The sequence below is a fragment of the Melanotaenia boesemani genome, chromosome 7 (genome assembly GCF_017639745.1).
Source record: "Melanotaenia boesemani isolate fMelBoe1 chromosome 7, fMelBoe1.pri, whole genome shotgun sequence".
NCBI classification, from domain to species: Eukaryota; Metazoa; Chordata; class Actinopteri; order Atheriniformes; family Melanotaeniidae; genus Melanotaenia; species Melanotaenia boesemani.
In genome coordinates, this window is record NC_055688.1 from 31,426,717 (window position 1) to 31,443,663 (window position 16,947).

The following is a 16,947-nucleotide window of genomic DNA, read 5'->3' on the forward strand; positions in this document are numbered from 1 at the left end:
GATTTAATAGCAGTTGGTTTAGACCCGAGGCATTTCTTACACAAGATATTTTCTTTCTGCCGGCAGTGCAAACCCATCTGAAGCAATGCGATCTGATTATCTGTGTTGGCCACCCTGACAAGTTGGCGCTTCTCAAAAAGATCCCAGATGTAATGAAGCAGCAACCCCCAGCCTGACTTGAAATGGAGGCGTGAAAAATGGAGGCAATGCTGTATATTTGCGGTATGTTGTTTAGAAAAATAGACAAACCATCATATGAAAATCATTCCTTTTTTCATCTTGTTTATTAAATGTAGTAAAAGTGGATAAAAAAGTTATATAACTATGCCCTTTTGAAATGGCAAAATTTGTGACATTTGTTTAAATTTGCTAATAAAAAAAGTCACTTGTATGCGCAAATCAGCATGTAGAAATGCAGACAGATGCTAACACCCACATTAAGCTTGGTGCTGGTCAGAGTCCCACAGGGTGCTTCAGATGACACTGGGTGTGCTCTTTGGAGCTCTGGTCTTTGCCATCAATGAGCAGCAGCGGGTTGTGTGTGTGATGGTTAATCATCTCCCTCACCCCGGGGAAGCTCTAAAGCACAACAACACACACTAAAGATGACAGGGACCTAATGATGCAGCACAGCACAAGTCAGCATCAAGCACCCTCTGAGACATGCCACAAGATGTGAACTTTTTAGTTTAATCTCAGGGAGGACACAGAATATTTATCTTTTCGTTATAACTTTGTTCTTTACGCTGCCATGACTATAAGTTTACCTGCATTTTCCGTAGGCCGTTGCCGAGCAAATAGGAGTTGCCTTGGTTACGGATCTTAATGTTGTAAACCTTGCCTTTATTCAGTACCATCAGAGTGTAAGTGTGGTCAGCTGAGCTCGTTGAGCTGTCTCTCACTAGAAATGCTCCATCCTTCAAGATACAAAACCACATACACAAAATGATCAATCCACTGTCATTTAATTTGCAGTCCTGTAAAATACCAGTTGCATGTTTATATGTGCATTTCTGTATGTTTGTGTATTAATTCCAGTTAGGAAGGAAGAAGCAGCATTCAACCTTGTTCATCTCTCTGAGAGCCATTTCAGCCACACATCTGGTCACCTTTCCTCCATACCAGCTGGGATCCATGTCCTGGATTCACCATGATAGAACAGTGATAGTAAGAGACTAGCAAAAATCTTTATTGCTACAAAAGCAGGTGTGATTCCTAAATAAGAATTGCTGAACTAAGTAGCACAATATTTTACAGTTTACCAGACATCCTAATAAAAATCAGTTTCTTCTGTTGTTTTAGCAGTCATAATGGTTTCAGTAGTATTCTTTTCAACATCACCATCTGCTGTTTTGTCTCTGAAAGTGCTCACGGTGTGGAACTAACCACATGTAGATTGTGTCTTCCCATAAGCATGTCTGAAGATTGTGTTTTCATCTGTGTTGGTTCTGGTATTGATTTTTTTTCCTGGACAGGTTTTGTTGCTATCAGAGGAACTGGAGGGAGTCTATTCATCCTGGGAAAGGAAAGATAAAATACAACAACTAAGAAGTGTTGAGTAACCAGAGTAAAGAGCTTGCTAGACTTATACATGTCTTATTTTGTGCTACCTGTTAGATGTGGCATGCGGTTGAGGCAGGCTCACTGAAGATAATCTGGGAGGCAAGACAATGCCGCCCTCTTGTGGACATTAGTGATGATATTTAATAGAAATATAAACTGCTGCGACAACAGCGTAACATCACAAAATAAAGTGTACTTACTTGATTTTTTTGTGGGCTTTAGGGATGTACTAGGTAGTTCTGGTTTCTTGATGTTTGCAATTTTTAAATCAGAATACAGAACTGGCATGAGGAATGAGAAAATATAGTTCAGATCATTGCCATTTAGGCAAGGTAAATATATTTGTACAGCACATTTCATCCATAAAAGCAGTTCATTGTGAAAGTTGAATCTCCGCTGGTAGTTTGTTTCACTTGTTTTCAGCAGAACAGATAAATGATCCATGTTTAATCTGGACTCTTGTCAGGACTAACTTACCTGAGTCCTTAGACCCAGAGCCATACTAGGTTTATATTCTTTGAACATATCACAGATGTATTCTGCACCTAAACTGCTGTGATTTATAAACTAGCATTTGTAAACTCTCTAGCAGCAGAGCTTTTGCAAAGTCCTGTTAAAAAACTATAATGAATGAGTATGCGGATCAGTTTCTACTGGTCTTTTTTAGACTTAAAACGTTTAATTCTGTTAACAATGTGACAGCTTTAATGTGACTGTTGAAAGTCAAATCTGAGTCTAATAACACACCAAGGTTACAAACTTTGTTGGTGATTTTAAGAGGGTATCATTTCCAGATTGCATGGTGTCAATTTCAAATGCCAAACTTTCTTTAACGATTTTTAAATTAACCATATCAAATAGTGACATGATAATTAAGTTATTTCTAGGTTTTAGACAGATTAGGTCTTTTGTTTGACAGTCTGGCATTCACTTTTAGTCTGTTTAGATAACTAAAAAAGTTTGTAAATTCATTACTGAGTGAAGAGGAGTTCTGGGCTTATCTGGGAGGATTTGTAAGTTAATCATAGCAAATAGAGTGCAGCAATTGTTCTTTCATTTCAGATCATTTCAGATACATACAGCTGTCTGGCCTTGCAGAACCTGCAATTGCACAGGCTTTGCTTTCAAAGCATATACATATAAAAGTAGCTGATACACTCAGATAGTTTCAGATGTATTTGAATTTCTGTACACACAGCAGCACTACTATCACAGTTGCGTGCCATCACCTTTATGACAGTCCTGAACAGCAGCATTTCTCTCCAGTTTAGGCGGCTTCATTGGACGTGCATAGTTCTCCTGCATGTAGTTGGCCTTGCAGGTTTTGGCACCGTGTTGCTTCTCTACTGTTTGTAGCTCAGAAGGAGAACAGATGTAGTCTTCAGCTTTGTCATCCTTGTCGAAGCTCTCATATACATTTCCATTATCCTGAGCACACATACGTAACACAGCAAATACAGTATATGAATACAACTCATGCAACGTAGCCAAGTATAAACTACATTTTGAGCAACTTACAGTAATTAACTAAATTATATCTTTTTGGCTCTGTTTGTATTAATAATGTCGGCAAGTTAAAATAAAGCAGGAGCATTTCACTCACAGAATCATCAGACCCCCAGGCTTCTTCCTCCTTTGCACATGCTTTTCGAAAACAAGGGGTGACAAACTCATTATCAGGCTCAGGGGAAGTTTGATGTTAGAGGTATAGTTGACTTAACGTGCTTGTTACCTGCTGCAAAATGCTTTTGTGTCTTTGGCCTGCACATGAAGTAGAGTGTAACATCATTCTATGTTTAGTTGCAGATTCAGCTGATACTATGAATAAAATCTGTTTACTTACTTTGGACCAAAGTCATTACTCTGCACTCCACTTTTGATTTTCCTTTGCATAGAAGTGAGTGTTCTATGAAGATGCAGAGCCAGTCAGTAAAATAATAACAACATCTACACTGTTAGAATCATACATTTGGCTTGTTTTAGTTAACTATATTTTCTGTCAGACTCACGGGACGTGGAAGTCAGGAAACACTTGAAGCTCAGACTGTGTCATTTTCTAGATATTTGAAATGTTATGAAAATGTGATTATTTGTTGCAGTTATTATTCCAGAGTGATGAAGATATCTGAAGAGTTAAACTTACATACCATGAACCGGGTTCCTGTTATATTGCTCTTCATCACCACTGTATCACAGGTAGATAATTTAAGCTGAGAAGATAAAAAAAAAACAACAACTCAGAAACGTAAAGAAACAGTAAATTAACGTTTGTGTAGTCATTTTATTCTGTATGACGTTTAATATTTAGTGTTGGGAATATTTTGCATCAAATTGCAACCATAAAAACATTCAAGATAACAAATGAGTTCTGCTTAAATACATACTGCACAACTAAGCAGTATGTATTTAATATATTTAAATACTGCAGTATGTGGGCACAGTTATTAGATAAATGACCTTTTGACCCCTGTATCTATATATTTTAGGCCCCTGCTGAAAATTGCGTACCCATAATGAAATGAGTATATTTCTGCAGCCACACAGTCTATGTGAATGCTTTTGAAGTAATAGATTTGTTAAGATGTATAAATTTCAGCATATGTGTTACTGGTGAAGAAATAAATGAAGATTGGACAGAGCATGAATAAAAAAAAGTGACTGGCTTGCCTTAAACAAACCCAACCACTTTCAGGATAAATATAAATATCCTTTTGGAATGATGCAGCTGTAACTCTACACCTCTGAGTAGCTCTGAGAAGGTTATTCAGGATGGGTCTTATTGTGTTATATAAAAAAAATGTGTTGCCTTTAACTTTTTTAGAAATGTTACTGAACATGAAAGCTTAATGTCTAACAGAAATTAGGTTTATCTTTAATAGAGGGACACAAGTGTATGCATTTACAGTTTCATGTGTGGAAAATGATTAGGCTACTAAGTAAAATGATAACATTTTTATTCTTTGAATGCGTTGACATATTTAGAAGTATCAGCCTTGTATCCATTACGTCTGTTGTTTTCTTGATTTGTTTATCATCAGCTTTGCTAAAGCAAAAACCACAGCCTCCCACATGCCGTTCAGATGTTTGTTGTCTTCCATTAGTCTCAAGGCTTACAAGTCCTCAGTAGGATTTAAGTCAGATGATGAAAGGATGTCATTATTTGGTCTTCTTCAAAGCTTTTGCTGGCCAATCAAACTGAAAACCTTCACAGTAAAAAGCCAAACTACAAATTTATCATGTTAACATTTCTTTCTAAGGGTGCATTTACACCAGGATAGTCCGCTAGACTTGGTGCGATTGGGCACTCGGTTCAGTTGGAGGGGTGCAACATCCTTCTGGACAGAGACTGCGTTTACGCTGTACTATTCAAACAAATTGGACCACTCTCCGCCAGAGTGCACCAAGTATTACAGAAGAAGACATCTATTCGGAATGCAACTGCAAGCTGACAAGTTTGCAGGGTTGAGCCAAGTCTGGAGATACCATGATCTCCCCCCCATGTATGCATTGGTGTTTCCAGGTTAACTGTTTACTCTAAATCTGCCCTACCTTCCCTCTCACCTAGCAGCTGTTGGTATAGACTCCAGTCCTACTTTTTAAAGTTCACTCTACTTTTTTTTTGTTTTTTTTTTACAGATTTGGAGCATTGCTCCATTTGACACTTGATGTTTGCAGCATTTGTCCTCCATTCTATTTCTGTGACTGTCTTGGCTATTAACAATTCCACTGATAATATATTTCAAGTATGGGTATTTAAAAATGTTTTTTGCTTTTTCTTTGTCTCACACACAACCTGAGATCATGAAGCTACCTAAAAAGAATGTGGCAATCACTTAGATCCAATAAGCATTCAAGAGTATGTAATGTAGAAATTGAAATAATAAAAATATTATTTTGCTTAACAAATGCAAACTGTCTTGTATAGCTTTCTCAAGATAGGAGTTTTTTCACATGATAGCTGTCAGATAATAATGGCACAACCACAATAACAGAACTTGACTCACCTTCCTCATGTAATGGGCTAGACTTTGTGGATTCCATCCCATCACCTCTTCTTCAGAGGGAACATTCCTCAGGCTCATGCTTATTTCTTTAAAATGCAGGATTTGCTGCGCTATCTACAACGCTCTCGACCTGATCTGTAAATTAAAAGAACAAAATGACCACTTTAAACAATCCCATTTATAGCACGTCATCTTCTCACCTTTTGCATAAAGGAAAGAGTGTGTCTGTGGTCATTTTGAGCATGCACTAATTGTAGCCTCTATCAGTTTCTAAACTTAGAGGCTGCAAACTTCCTTTCACACTGCAACCTGCATTGTAATTGTGCAGCATGCATCTTCACTCAGATTTCTGACTGAAGAGCAGACTTGTAACAAAATGCAAATTGAATTTGCTGGAGATGGGTGTGGATTTAATCTTGACATTAAATAACTTTACATTTGTTTTTTCTTTGTACATCATGTATCATACACTTTTCTCTCCTGAGCTGTAACATATTGTAGGCAGTCATCCAGCTGCAGTTCTGTGTCAGGCCTCCTGGTATCTCACACCCAGGTGATAGAGGAGGGCAGCAGGGAGAAAAGGGTGATCAATCACACTCAGACCCCGAGGCCTGTCTGGGTCAATACATGAGTACCCCTAGGGGGTCCTTATGGGAGATTCCCCCACCACTTCACCCTATGTTCTTCTTTTGACTTGATTAGGAAGCATACTTCCCCACGAAAGACACAACACTGCCACTGTAGAAGAGGTATTAAATATAGTAAAATTTTAACGCAAGAGGGGCATCAGTTTTGTTTGAATATGTGTAAAAAATGTGCAATAAATTGCAGAATTACTTAGAAGATCAGTAGATACCAACCCTATGATGGAGAGCTCACCTCTGAAGGAAAACCAGGCTTAAAGCGTGGGTCTAAGCCAGAACCAGTGTACTCAGTGGAGAGAGATGATGGGCGGACCACTGAAAGCCTCCAGTGGAGTTAAACTTTCATTAACACTCAGCAGGACAGCATGGGAAACACACAACATCCCTGGATGTAAACAGACAAATGGGGAAAAGACATATTTGTATCTGTTATTGTCTGAACCTTGTTACATTCCTGTCCTTTAGCTATAGCAGATCCCAAATTGTTGCTTCCAGTTCTGTTCATTTTCATGTTTTTATGTGACTGTTTGCAAACATTTCCTAATGACATGTCAAATTCAGAAAAAAAACATAAGTGGAAGAACAGGACTTTAATCAGTTTGTCATATCTTTTGTAAATCTGCATTAGTGACACCAGCTGGTCTCTAATGTAATGATAATTGACTTCTAACTTCTGATTTACCAACCCTACAGTAACCAGTTTGTAAAGTGACTGAAATAGCCCTGTTACTAGCCCATCTCTGTTAAACTTCCATCCCTTCAGGCACAGACCCCTGAAGAGGGCAATATCCATGCCGTCTCTTATTTAACTGAGACCATGGCAGATTTATGACACATCCAGCTGAGAGGAAGATATTTGGAGATACAGGGGGTAGAGGAGAGAAGGAAACACATGAATGACTCCTTCAGGCCAGTGGGAGGAGAAAAGAATCCTCTTAGATGTAATTGCTTTTAAATTAGATGAATAGAAATTAACTTGTTTGAGGAGAAAGGTGAGTATAGACTAACCCTTATTTATACTGTCCCCTCACATTTACAGTGGAGCTGGACCGCATGCACCCTCTTTACTGATATAACAGTAGGGTCAAAGTTGTTTTTTTTTCTCATCATGCTTTGAAGTACTGTTTTACATTGCATTACTTATGGGATGTGACACAGACTAGTCAGTGTTTTGCTGAATTATCAAGGCAAATACCATCTTATACTTCTAGGAAATCCTTCCCTGATTTGTTTTTCAAAGCCTCCACTTTTTTGAATGAAGTCAATACACACTGACATCAAAGTGATCGTGGATCAGCGCTGGATCAACACCTTGGCTTGGTGTGAGCTGCACCATGTTAGTCATGTAATCCCCTGTTAAGTGTTTCAGCTCATTCTTATTCTAACTTGTTAGTTCTGTCACAAATTCAGTGACTGGGAAATTAATTAAGCAAAACAATAATGTTTCCTGGAGTTACTGACTGAAGTAAAACCTGGTATTTTTATTTATTTTATTTTTCATTTAAACAAGCAAACTGCATTTATAAATATACATTCTATTGTTTATACAAGGAGACATTAATGAGTGATTCAAAGTGCACAAATATAGATTATAGGTACATAAAAACTGAATTATTTTCATTTGGGTCCACGATATCTCCGTCTAAACCCGTCCCCGCTGTCTCTCCTGGCGCACACATGCTTGACTATGACCTGAGAACAGTCCTCGCAGTTCACCCTGCAGCACCAGTGGAACTTGCAGTTGCAGCTGCTCACCACCTCCGTCCGCCTCTCCTCCACCTTCAGGCCGCACTCGTGACACAACCTGCGGCAGCTCCTTCTCTCCCACTGGGTCAAACCGTCTCCTTGCTGCAGACAGTCCCGGCCCTCCGTGCCCTGAAGCCCCAGGCTTGTGTTTCTCTTGCAGTAGTCCGGAGAATCCTCCAGGTAGATGAGCTCTGTCTGGGCTATCCCGCCGAATGCGTCCACGATGGCTCCTCGGTTGTCCGCGCTGTTTCCTGCTCGCATCCGCTTCTTGTCAATGTCCAGTTTTTGAGCTTGACCGTGTTTAATTTTTAAATAATTGCCGATTTCTCTAAAATCAGACAGCTGCGTCCAGCATGTTTGAACGCTGCAGCTCTCAGACATGCCATGACATCTGCAGATGCGCTTCATTGTTGCTGTCACGGCCTGTTGGAAAGCAGACTTAATTAAGGTCTATACTTCTTAAACATGATTAATAAGTTGCTCAATGTGATGAAAACTTGCCTGCCGTCCAGCAGCGTTGTTGTGCAGGTTGACTGCAGCCCTGGAGTCTTGCCCTGACTCCTGCGCATCCACGTACTGTCTGGAAATCCTCTCCCCAAAATCCACGTTATCACTGCATCCACCCCATAACCATCCTCTACCACCTGGATTTTTTTTTCAAAATAGATTTATTCTTATTAAATGAGTGGGCTAGGTAGCACAGAGATGCAATAATAACGCTCTAATTAGATTATTGGTGAGCCTTACCAGTTTTTCCATTATTTGAAACATCGCAGCCACAGTTTTCAAGATCTCCCATACTACAGTTCCTAGTGAGGGTGTACATGACTCCTGCTGCACTGATGGCATGGATGAATGACGTCTCTCTGGTGGCTTGAAATAAAAGGAAAGCCAACATATGAATAACCTACGTAATTTTATTTTAAAATATTCAGTCATTCACATCCAGACAATTGCATAACATCATCACACAAATTGCCATATAAACCTATAATAAGTTGACTTAGTGAGTCCTCAGAAGACACAGTTTTAAATGTAGAAGGTTTGAGGTCTGTGAGGTATGCAGACGCATTTTATAAGTTGTATTTTTGTTCATCTTTTTACTTGTCAAATGTTTCTTGTTGGATTTTAGTTTCCTCTTATAACTTTAAATAAAAAAATTATAGTAAATTTAATTGAAATACGTTATTAATTTCTCAAGGGAAATTATTAAGACCTACCTAGTCTCAGACCTTTCAGCTGGGTTGCGCTGTCAGGACAATTCCATCTGTCCCACGCAAACTGGTGTTTACACTCTTCAATCCCTCTCTGGGTGCCCACCTGCACGCTTCTTGCAAAGGTAAAATGGGCCTGCAGGGAAGGCAGGACAGTTATATATATATATATATATATATATATATATATATATATATATATATATATATATATATATATATATATATATGCAATCTAAGCAATAATCATAATTAAACCTGATTATGTTTACCTTTGGCCCCGTCATAAGAAAGTTACTGGCCACCCTGTAAAGAAGATAGAAAAATAAACAAACAAAAAACGGTTACATTATTTTGCGTGGACTTTTTTTTATTAATAAGATGCAGAGATATGTCTTACCAAGCATGTCCCGGGTGTATTCTGAAATGCAGAAGCAAGAGCCAAAATACTGAATGCATCATTTTCATATGTAGCGTTTAGCCAACGGAGATCTTGCTGTTTTGTCCCGGTGTGCTGTAACTTTCCTCTTTATTTGATAGAGGAACAAATGGGACTCTTGTTCTTTGTTCCCGAAGCCAGAGGAAGCTGATTGGGCGACCAGTTCAGGAAACGCCTCTATGCGCACTTCAAAGGATGGCGCTTCTTCCCTAAGGCTGCATGACACCAGGGCTCCCACATAATGAAATCAGAATGTTGCCCATGACAGATCCGAATAAGTAGTACATATTGTAGAAAAATATTTATTAAGTAACAATTTCAATTAAAATTAAGTATAAAATATATACATTGTTCAGGCACTGTCCAACCCAATGAAAGAACACAGCAAGGCCTAAACTCATATTATGTGCTTGGAATGGAGCGTTAAGTCCTTAATAATAATTTGATCCATATACATAATCCAGTCTATAAGATAAAAGTGCAACAAGAGATTCAGATGATGTGACAGCTTATAATGAAATTAAAATTCTCACAGTGCTACACTAATTAGTCCATTATCCATAATGTAATCAGTGTCTGCGTCCATGGTGTCTCTGTTTCGTTTTATTGTGCTGTTTTCTCCCACCTTTGCGCGCACAGTAATACTTAGTCACAACTTGTGTGCACTTTTCGCACTTGACTGTGCAGCACCAGTGAAATTTGCAGTTGCAGCTGCTGACGACCTCAGTGCGCTTCTCCACCACTCTGAGGCCGCATTCATAGCACAACCTGCGGCAGCTCTTTCTCTCCCACTGGGATATGTTCTTGTCACCCTTCAAGCACTCCCGCCCCTCAGTGCCTTGGACTCCCAGGCTCTGGTTCTTACAGCAGTAATTTGGTGAATCTTCCAGGTATACGAGCTCCGTTCTAGCGATGCTCCGAAATGTGTGCGCAATGGCTCCTCTGGTGTCTGCGCTGTTGCCCGCCCTCGCTGGCTTCTTGTCCATTTCCAGCTTTTTAGCATGTTCGTACTTCATTTTCAGGTAGTTGCCCACCTCCCTGAAGTCGGCCAGCTGCATCCAGCAAGTTTGTATGCTGCAACTCCCGGACACTCCGTGACACTTACAGGCTCTCCTCATGGTTGCCTTGACTGCCTATAGGAGAATGGAAGTTATTGATTTGCACACGTGCGTAAACGCAACAAAACAGAATGTTCGCATATCACTGCCATGGTTTATTAAGAAACAGTCATCAAAAATTATGAGATATGCTACCCATGAGTCATGGATTCAGATCTTACCAATCTGCCCGCCTCGTTATTGTGCAGGTTGACTGCTGCGCGTGAGTCGTGTCCACCTTCTAGCGCGTCAACAAACCGTTTGGAGATCTTCTCGCCAAACGCCGAGTTGTCGCTGCAGCCTCCCCAAATCCAACCTCTACCTCCTATAAACGAAAAACGAAACATCAGGAATTTTTGAGAAGTTTGGTAGCTGTTGGAATGTTTATCTTAACAATAGATAGAATACTCATAAATGTACCTGTCTGACCAATCCTGGAGTCATCGCAGCCACAGTTGTCGAAGTCCCCCATGCTACAGTTCTTCGTGAGCGTGTACATGACGCCGGCGGCGCTGATGGCATGGACAAAAGACGTTTCCCTTGTGGCTAGAAAACGTGACAGACAGAAACTTTTACCGAGTTCAAGATGGGTCCACAAATGCTAAAAGCTGCGTAAAGGCGCTTTTCCTCTGTGCGTTCTGGGAAAACTGACATGCAAACCATCTTATCCAAATGCAGCGTGCAATAAATTAAGTTCAGATTTACTAATCTAATTAGAGTTCTCACCACTTCGGAGGCCGTTGTGCGTGGATAACTGGAGTGTGCTCTCTGGACAGTTCCACCTGTCCCAAGCGAACTGATACTTGCATTCTTGTATTCCACTCTGTGCGCCCACTTGCACACTGCTGGTATAGGTAAGAAAAGCCTTGGAACAAAAAGAAATAAAATGTGCTGTTGTTGCATTCAACTAAAAAAAGTCAGGAAGACTGTTGGCATTAGAAACAAAATCGAACATAGCAAATTAGATTTGTTTCTCTCAAAAGACGTTTTACGCATAGCACATTTCTAGATAATTTCACAATAAAATACCTTTGGTCCTGTCATGAGGAAATTGTTCACTGTCCTGTTGAGAAAAAAAACAGTGTTAATACTGTCACAGAATGTATATAAAAATAAACATATCTAGTTTAAAAGCAATTCATCCAAAAGTAAACCACATACCATGATGATACAAACTGAAAATGACAGAGCATGTTCAGAGCAAAGATTGTAAGGAGATTCCGTGATCCCATGGCAGCTGTAGTGGAGACCTATATTCCAGATGTGTACCAGGTCGAAGGGGAAAGCAAGTGATGTTCCCTCACGCCACACGGATGATATTTATATGGGATTGCCCCTTTGATTGACAGATTTGTTCCACAGGTAACGTTTCAATGTGAAAATGCGTCAAAGACAGCATTAATTGCTGCGTCCTATAGACAAATAGGAGCCGTCGGCGCATAAGTGCACTTCAAAGAAGTGACACAGACATTTAAACAGCCCCTCATTCACTCACCTGTCGTTCCCAGGCCCTGAACCTTATATGCTTTTCCCACGAATTCAAACATTTGCAGAGAATAAAATCAGATTATTGTGCGCACTATGAGGTTCAGTAAGACCCTGAATACATGTCATAATGTTTATTAAAATACAAAGTTGAAAATATCAACATAAATCGGGATGGTGATGTCATGCACACTCAGTGTCACTCCAGAAACATACCGTTTATTAAAAAGAACTTGTTCACCCCAAAATATATTAAATAGGTTTGCAGTATTAAATTACGTTATGCAGCCGTGAATGCGTAGCAGAGGTATTCTTGTTCTGTTGAAGCGTTTGGGAAATAGCACCCTGGGACACCGACTACAAAGCCTTAAAGCTTTTCATTGGTGACCCCATATAGTCATGTAAATACTGCCTCACACATTGGCGAAATTGGCATCGTCCTGATAATAGGATAATAGATGTTTTCCTGGGAAACAACTTGGTGTGAAAATAGTCTGGAATTTATACTCTCCAAACATAGAACTGCTTTTGTTTTAAACATTAAAATGCTGTGTCGTGTTGTTGTATGGCATGTTGTATGATGAATTTTATATAAACTTAAACTATTCTGGTTTATCCATTTACTTCTACTTCATCACGCCAGTTTCTGTCATTTCATAACTGTAATTTAATGTGAGAGGACTTACGAAGTTAGTGATTAACATGGCCATTTTTTACCCAACTTAAATTTGTCAAATCCCCCTTAAACCACTCAAGATCCTTTAAAACAACTATTCACTCAGTGTGCTGGACAATAGCCGATTGGCTGGGCGAGGTCTTCAACACAATGGAGGAAAGCTGAGGGTGAGGATAATCCTTACTAATTAGATATTACCCACATTCATTTTCCAGTAAGACTGAAACCTACAGCCCTTCAGCACCAGGCAGAGAATCAGTCCTGGATACTTAATTTGTAATTTGTGCTAAAGTGAGCCCTCCCTTAACGGTTTTAATTAGTTAATAACAGCAGACAATAGTTTTTTTTTCCCCGAATGGGTGCTGGATGTGTCATAAACATCGAAACTGTTAAGAACACATCACGCGGGTTGTTAGGTCGTATCCCTAATTTGATTTTTTATTTACTTTATTGCCAGATTCTTTCACAAAACTATAAAGCATATGTCAGATTAATACATTGTTTGTTGGGCTACATCGGGTATTTATGCTTTCAAAACATTGTTCTGGGCTTTCATTCATTTTGAACGGTTGACTCATGACATTCAGAGCTTTTAAGTTGTTCTTGTAATATCATAGAAGTAGCTGCTGCAGGTGGAATTATTTTAAACACCTTTCTAACACATTAGAGAGTTCAGGGAGCGTTGATTTATGGGTTGTGAGGTGAGAAAAATGGAGCAATAAAGGCTCAGAGGGTGACAAGTTTGACAGGCCGAGGAAAGGGTGGCAGGAGTGGAGACGCCAGTGAGCAAGCGGCCAGTTTAGAGAAATGTGTTAACCTATTTAACCAGGCCTATGCAATGGTTAGTTGTCGTAATTGAATTGAATGACAGGCCTAGTATGTCATAAAAATCAATGAGTAAAAAAATTTTTTTTTAATCCAAAAAAAAAAGAAAAAAAAAAGTTTAATCATGTCTTAATGATGAGAAATAATAATAAAAAAAAATCCACTGAACTGTGGCAGTCATTATATATATATATATATATATATATATATATATATATATATATATATATATATATATATATATATATACCATTGTTTTATTAGTTGTTAACATTTTGTATGACAACCAGTTTCCAAGCCAGTTTCTAATTAATTAAAATAAAGTATAATTATTATAAATTGTTCTATTACTGGTTGCCAAAACATATAGGCTCAAAGAAAATAGCATTATGCACATTTAAGCTCAAAGCTAGTGTGTCATTTATGTTTAGGAAAATGTCTATACAACATATCAGTCTATTCAGCATCTAACTAAATAACTTAGCGTTTGTTACATAATTATTTGATCTCAAAAGCCAGGTAATTAATGCTAACAAGATAATGTCATAACCATGTAGCGCTACAAACATGGTTCCAGTAAAGTTGGGGTGTTGAATTTATCTACAGCCTATACTACAAAATCTATCAATTTTGTAGTATAATCTATAGTAGTTTCTTCATTTTGAACATTAGCCATTAGGAGAATTTATTATCATACACCAGGATTACTTAGTTCAGTGGGCTGCAGTTCTGTAGGTTTTCATTTTATTCCCAGTACTCAAATTAATGAGTCATTGTACAGAATTTCATAGGCTGTTGGAGCAGGGATGCTTTGAAAATCTGCAGGACTGTAACCCTCATAGGACAAATTGAGTAGCCCCTACAATACACCCTAAAATGTCCATATTATAATCATATTGTGTGTTTGCTGTAAGGCTGTGCCTCATGATTACATTGTGTAAATTGATTTATGAATTTATTCCCTTACACTTTCATATAAATGGGAGATCAACATGCGGCAGACAAATGTTTCCCATGTCTTCATTTTTATTTCTTAAAGAAACGTAAAAAGTTTAATAAGAAAAGCATCCCACATGTGTTGACTTTGATTGATCCCATGTCTGTAGACAACTCCCACCTACCCCAAGCCTGGATGCCTGCCTATCTGTGCTACATCACTATACCACTCCCCAGTTTGGCAATATTGGAGACATGTTAGCTATAGGCTAACAGTACAAGGCAGGCACCCAGGCGGAAGTTTTTAGAGTGGTAAGAGAGCCCCATGTGAGGATGCCAAAGACCCTTATAGCACCCCAGGGAACTCACAAGCACCCTTTTCTGAAGACAACATAAGAGATTTCAATACTGTAATAATCAAAAGAAAGTGCTTTTTGCTGCGGCATCTCAGCTCCTTCTCTTCGTGTGCTGAAGTCAAGGTGTGGCATCACCTTTCCTTTCTTGCTCAATGGCTGGAAAAGAAAAGAAAAGAAAAGAAAAGAAAAGAAAAGAAAAGAAAAGAAAAGAAAAGAAAAGAAAAGAAAATAAGAGAGATACTGTTAGCAGGCTTATTTCTGGGGGTGCAGCTTCTAGATTAGCTGAATATCATGCTGATCATGCAGCTATTTGGTTTTGCTGCTTTGCTTGCTGCGCATGTGTGAATGGGATGATGAGTAAGGAATGACAGGAGAATTGCTGCAGGGGATGAAGGACTCATGGCTTCAAAACTGCTCTGAAAGACACAGACACAAAGACATACTCAGGGTACACTCACTCTCTTTGGTGGGCAGCGGGTTTTTTTCTTTTGTCTCTGTCTTCTTCAGCTTTGTCTTGTCGAAACGGGCGATCTCAGTCATGTCAGGCTTGTCAGACATTTTAGCTATGAAAAACGAGACAGGTGGTACTTGAGCAGAATGCTTTGACCTTTCCTGTCAAGCATCATATTGGCAATGTGGCATAACAACATACACACACATGCACTGAAATTTGAAATCATAATTTAAAAAGCCAGCTATGAGCCATATTTTTTGTCTGATTTGTCACATGTTTAATCTTTGGAAGTGACTACACCTAAAGGGAGTGGCTACAACATGTGCAGTGCAGACTACGTCCACATGCAAGCCTGTGAGTGGTTGTTACCTCCCACACATGCTCGGTCTAGATCTCTGCTTCTCCCACATGTGTATGTAGCTAGCATGTGTCTGTTTTTACCCAGCTGCCTGTTCTCTCCTTTGTCTCTGGTCTTTCCCTCTCTGAAGCAAGAGTCTTTGTTCTCCCCCTCTATATCCTCCCTCTGTCTGTCTCTCTTCTTCTGCATCCACCCCTGCAGCCCTAAGGATGTTATAATGTTCCACAAGCTCCACTGCAGTCAGACTTAGTCTCAGGTCTGAGTAATCAGTCTTTCACAGGTTAGCCCAGTCATGCCTGATTGAACCACTGCTCTGTCTGAGATTTGACTAGCCTACATGTCTGCCGGTCATAAGCAATCCAATCTATTGTAAAATTATTCTCAGCAGTGTAAATTTAAATGGGGTCTTATCAGTTTAACATGAAATTAATATTTCAGGCATGGATTTTTAAGTGTCCATTTTTTCCTCAAAGCAGTCCAAATCATTTCAGCAAGATAAGCTTTGATATCAACATTAGGAGTCACAATCTCAGCCCTTTCAGTTCATTAATAAACCTAATCATACAAAGTCTCTATTTCTATTCTTTCTCTATCAAAGACAGCATAATCAGTAGCCACAACATCCTGTTTTTTTCATAATTTCTCTGCTGCCACCAGCAGCCAGCTTCTGTCCATCCAGCCACACCCCAAATCCTTTGTTTGAATCCTGATAAAACACAGCCAGAGAGAGACACACAAACAAAGACAAATGAATAACAGACAGAATAAGGGATGTCTTACCAATGTTACACACAGCTGTGGGCTGAAATCCACTGGTGGAGAGTGTAGGGAGGGATAGAGATGCAGAGATGGAGGCAGGAGAGTGACACGGAAGCTGAAGCAGACCACCGGTGTGTGCGCGCTTTCCTGCATCCAGGGTGCGGGTATAAGAAGGAGGGAGGGAGGGAGGGAAGAGAGAGAGAGTGACTGAGAGCTTGGTCAGCCTCCCTGTGTCATTAATATTAATATTCTGAAAGGAAAAGAGTAGAGGAAAGCAGTCACTAACAGGGAACAGCTGTTATGTGTGGATAATGTGAGACTGATTATAATTAATTATTAACATATTGTATGCATTATTGTCCTATAAAGTATTTGTTGAGTGACAGATACA

General features: G+C 39.3%; 4 protein-coding genes across 4 annotated transcripts; all 4 read right to left on the reverse strand.

The window, feature by feature from the left end:
* Positions 1–1,041: 1,041 nt before the first annotated feature.
* LOC121642797 lies at positions 1,042–5,645 on the reverse strand. The gene is made up of 6 exons (XM_041989748.1): positions 5,568–5,645; positions 3,167–3,244; positions 2,793–2,991; positions 1,764–1,844; positions 1,611–1,680; positions 1,042–1,516 (listed from the first exon to the last, which is right to left on the reverse strand). The coding sequence occupies exons 1-6, from the start codon at positions 5,643–5,645 to the stop codon at positions 1,369–1,371; spliced, it is 654 nt and encodes a 217-aa protein (XP_041845682.1). The 3' UTR covers positions 1,042–1,368.
* A 2,134-nt stretch (positions 5,646–7,779) lies between these two features.
* On the reverse strand, positions 7,780–9,813 carry LOC121643197 (protein Wnt-8a-like). The gene is made up of 6 exons (XM_041990480.1): positions 9,572–9,813; positions 9,444–9,477; positions 9,178–9,307; positions 8,705–8,830; positions 8,459–8,601; positions 7,780–8,380 (listed from the first exon to the last, which is right to left on the reverse strand). Exons 1-6 carry the CDS (start codon positions 9,637–9,639, stop codon positions 7,829–7,831), a joined length of 1,053 nt encoding a protein of 350 aa, XP_041846414.1. The 5' UTR covers positions 9,640–9,813; the 3' UTR covers positions 7,780–7,828.
* A 159-nt stretch (positions 9,814–9,972) lies between these two features.
* Positions 9,973–12,180, reverse strand: LOC121642601 (protein Wnt-8a-like). Its single transcript, XM_041989363.1, has 6 exons — positions 11,869–12,180; positions 11,737–11,770; positions 11,434–11,572; positions 11,128–11,253; positions 10,890–11,032; positions 9,973–10,743 (listed from the first exon to the last, which is right to left on the reverse strand). Exons 1-6 carry the CDS (start codon positions 11,937–11,939, stop codon positions 10,180–10,182), a joined length of 1,077 nt encoding a protein of 358 aa, XP_041845297.1. The 5' UTR covers positions 11,940–12,180; the 3' UTR covers positions 9,973–10,179.
* Positions 12,181–14,697: 2,517 nt separating this feature from the next.
* On the reverse strand, positions 14,698–16,733 carry tmsb2 (thymosin beta 2). Its single transcript, XM_041989368.1, has 3 exons — positions 16,578–16,733; positions 15,444–15,548; positions 14,698–15,141 (listed from the first exon to the last, which is right to left on the reverse strand). The coding sequence occupies exons 2-3, from the start codon at positions 15,541–15,543 to the stop codon at positions 15,104–15,106; spliced, it is 138 nt and encodes a 45-aa protein (XP_041845302.1). The 5' UTR covers positions 15,544–15,548; positions 16,578–16,733; the 3' UTR covers positions 14,698–15,103.
* Between the last annotated feature and the right edge of the window lie 214 nt (positions 16,734–16,947).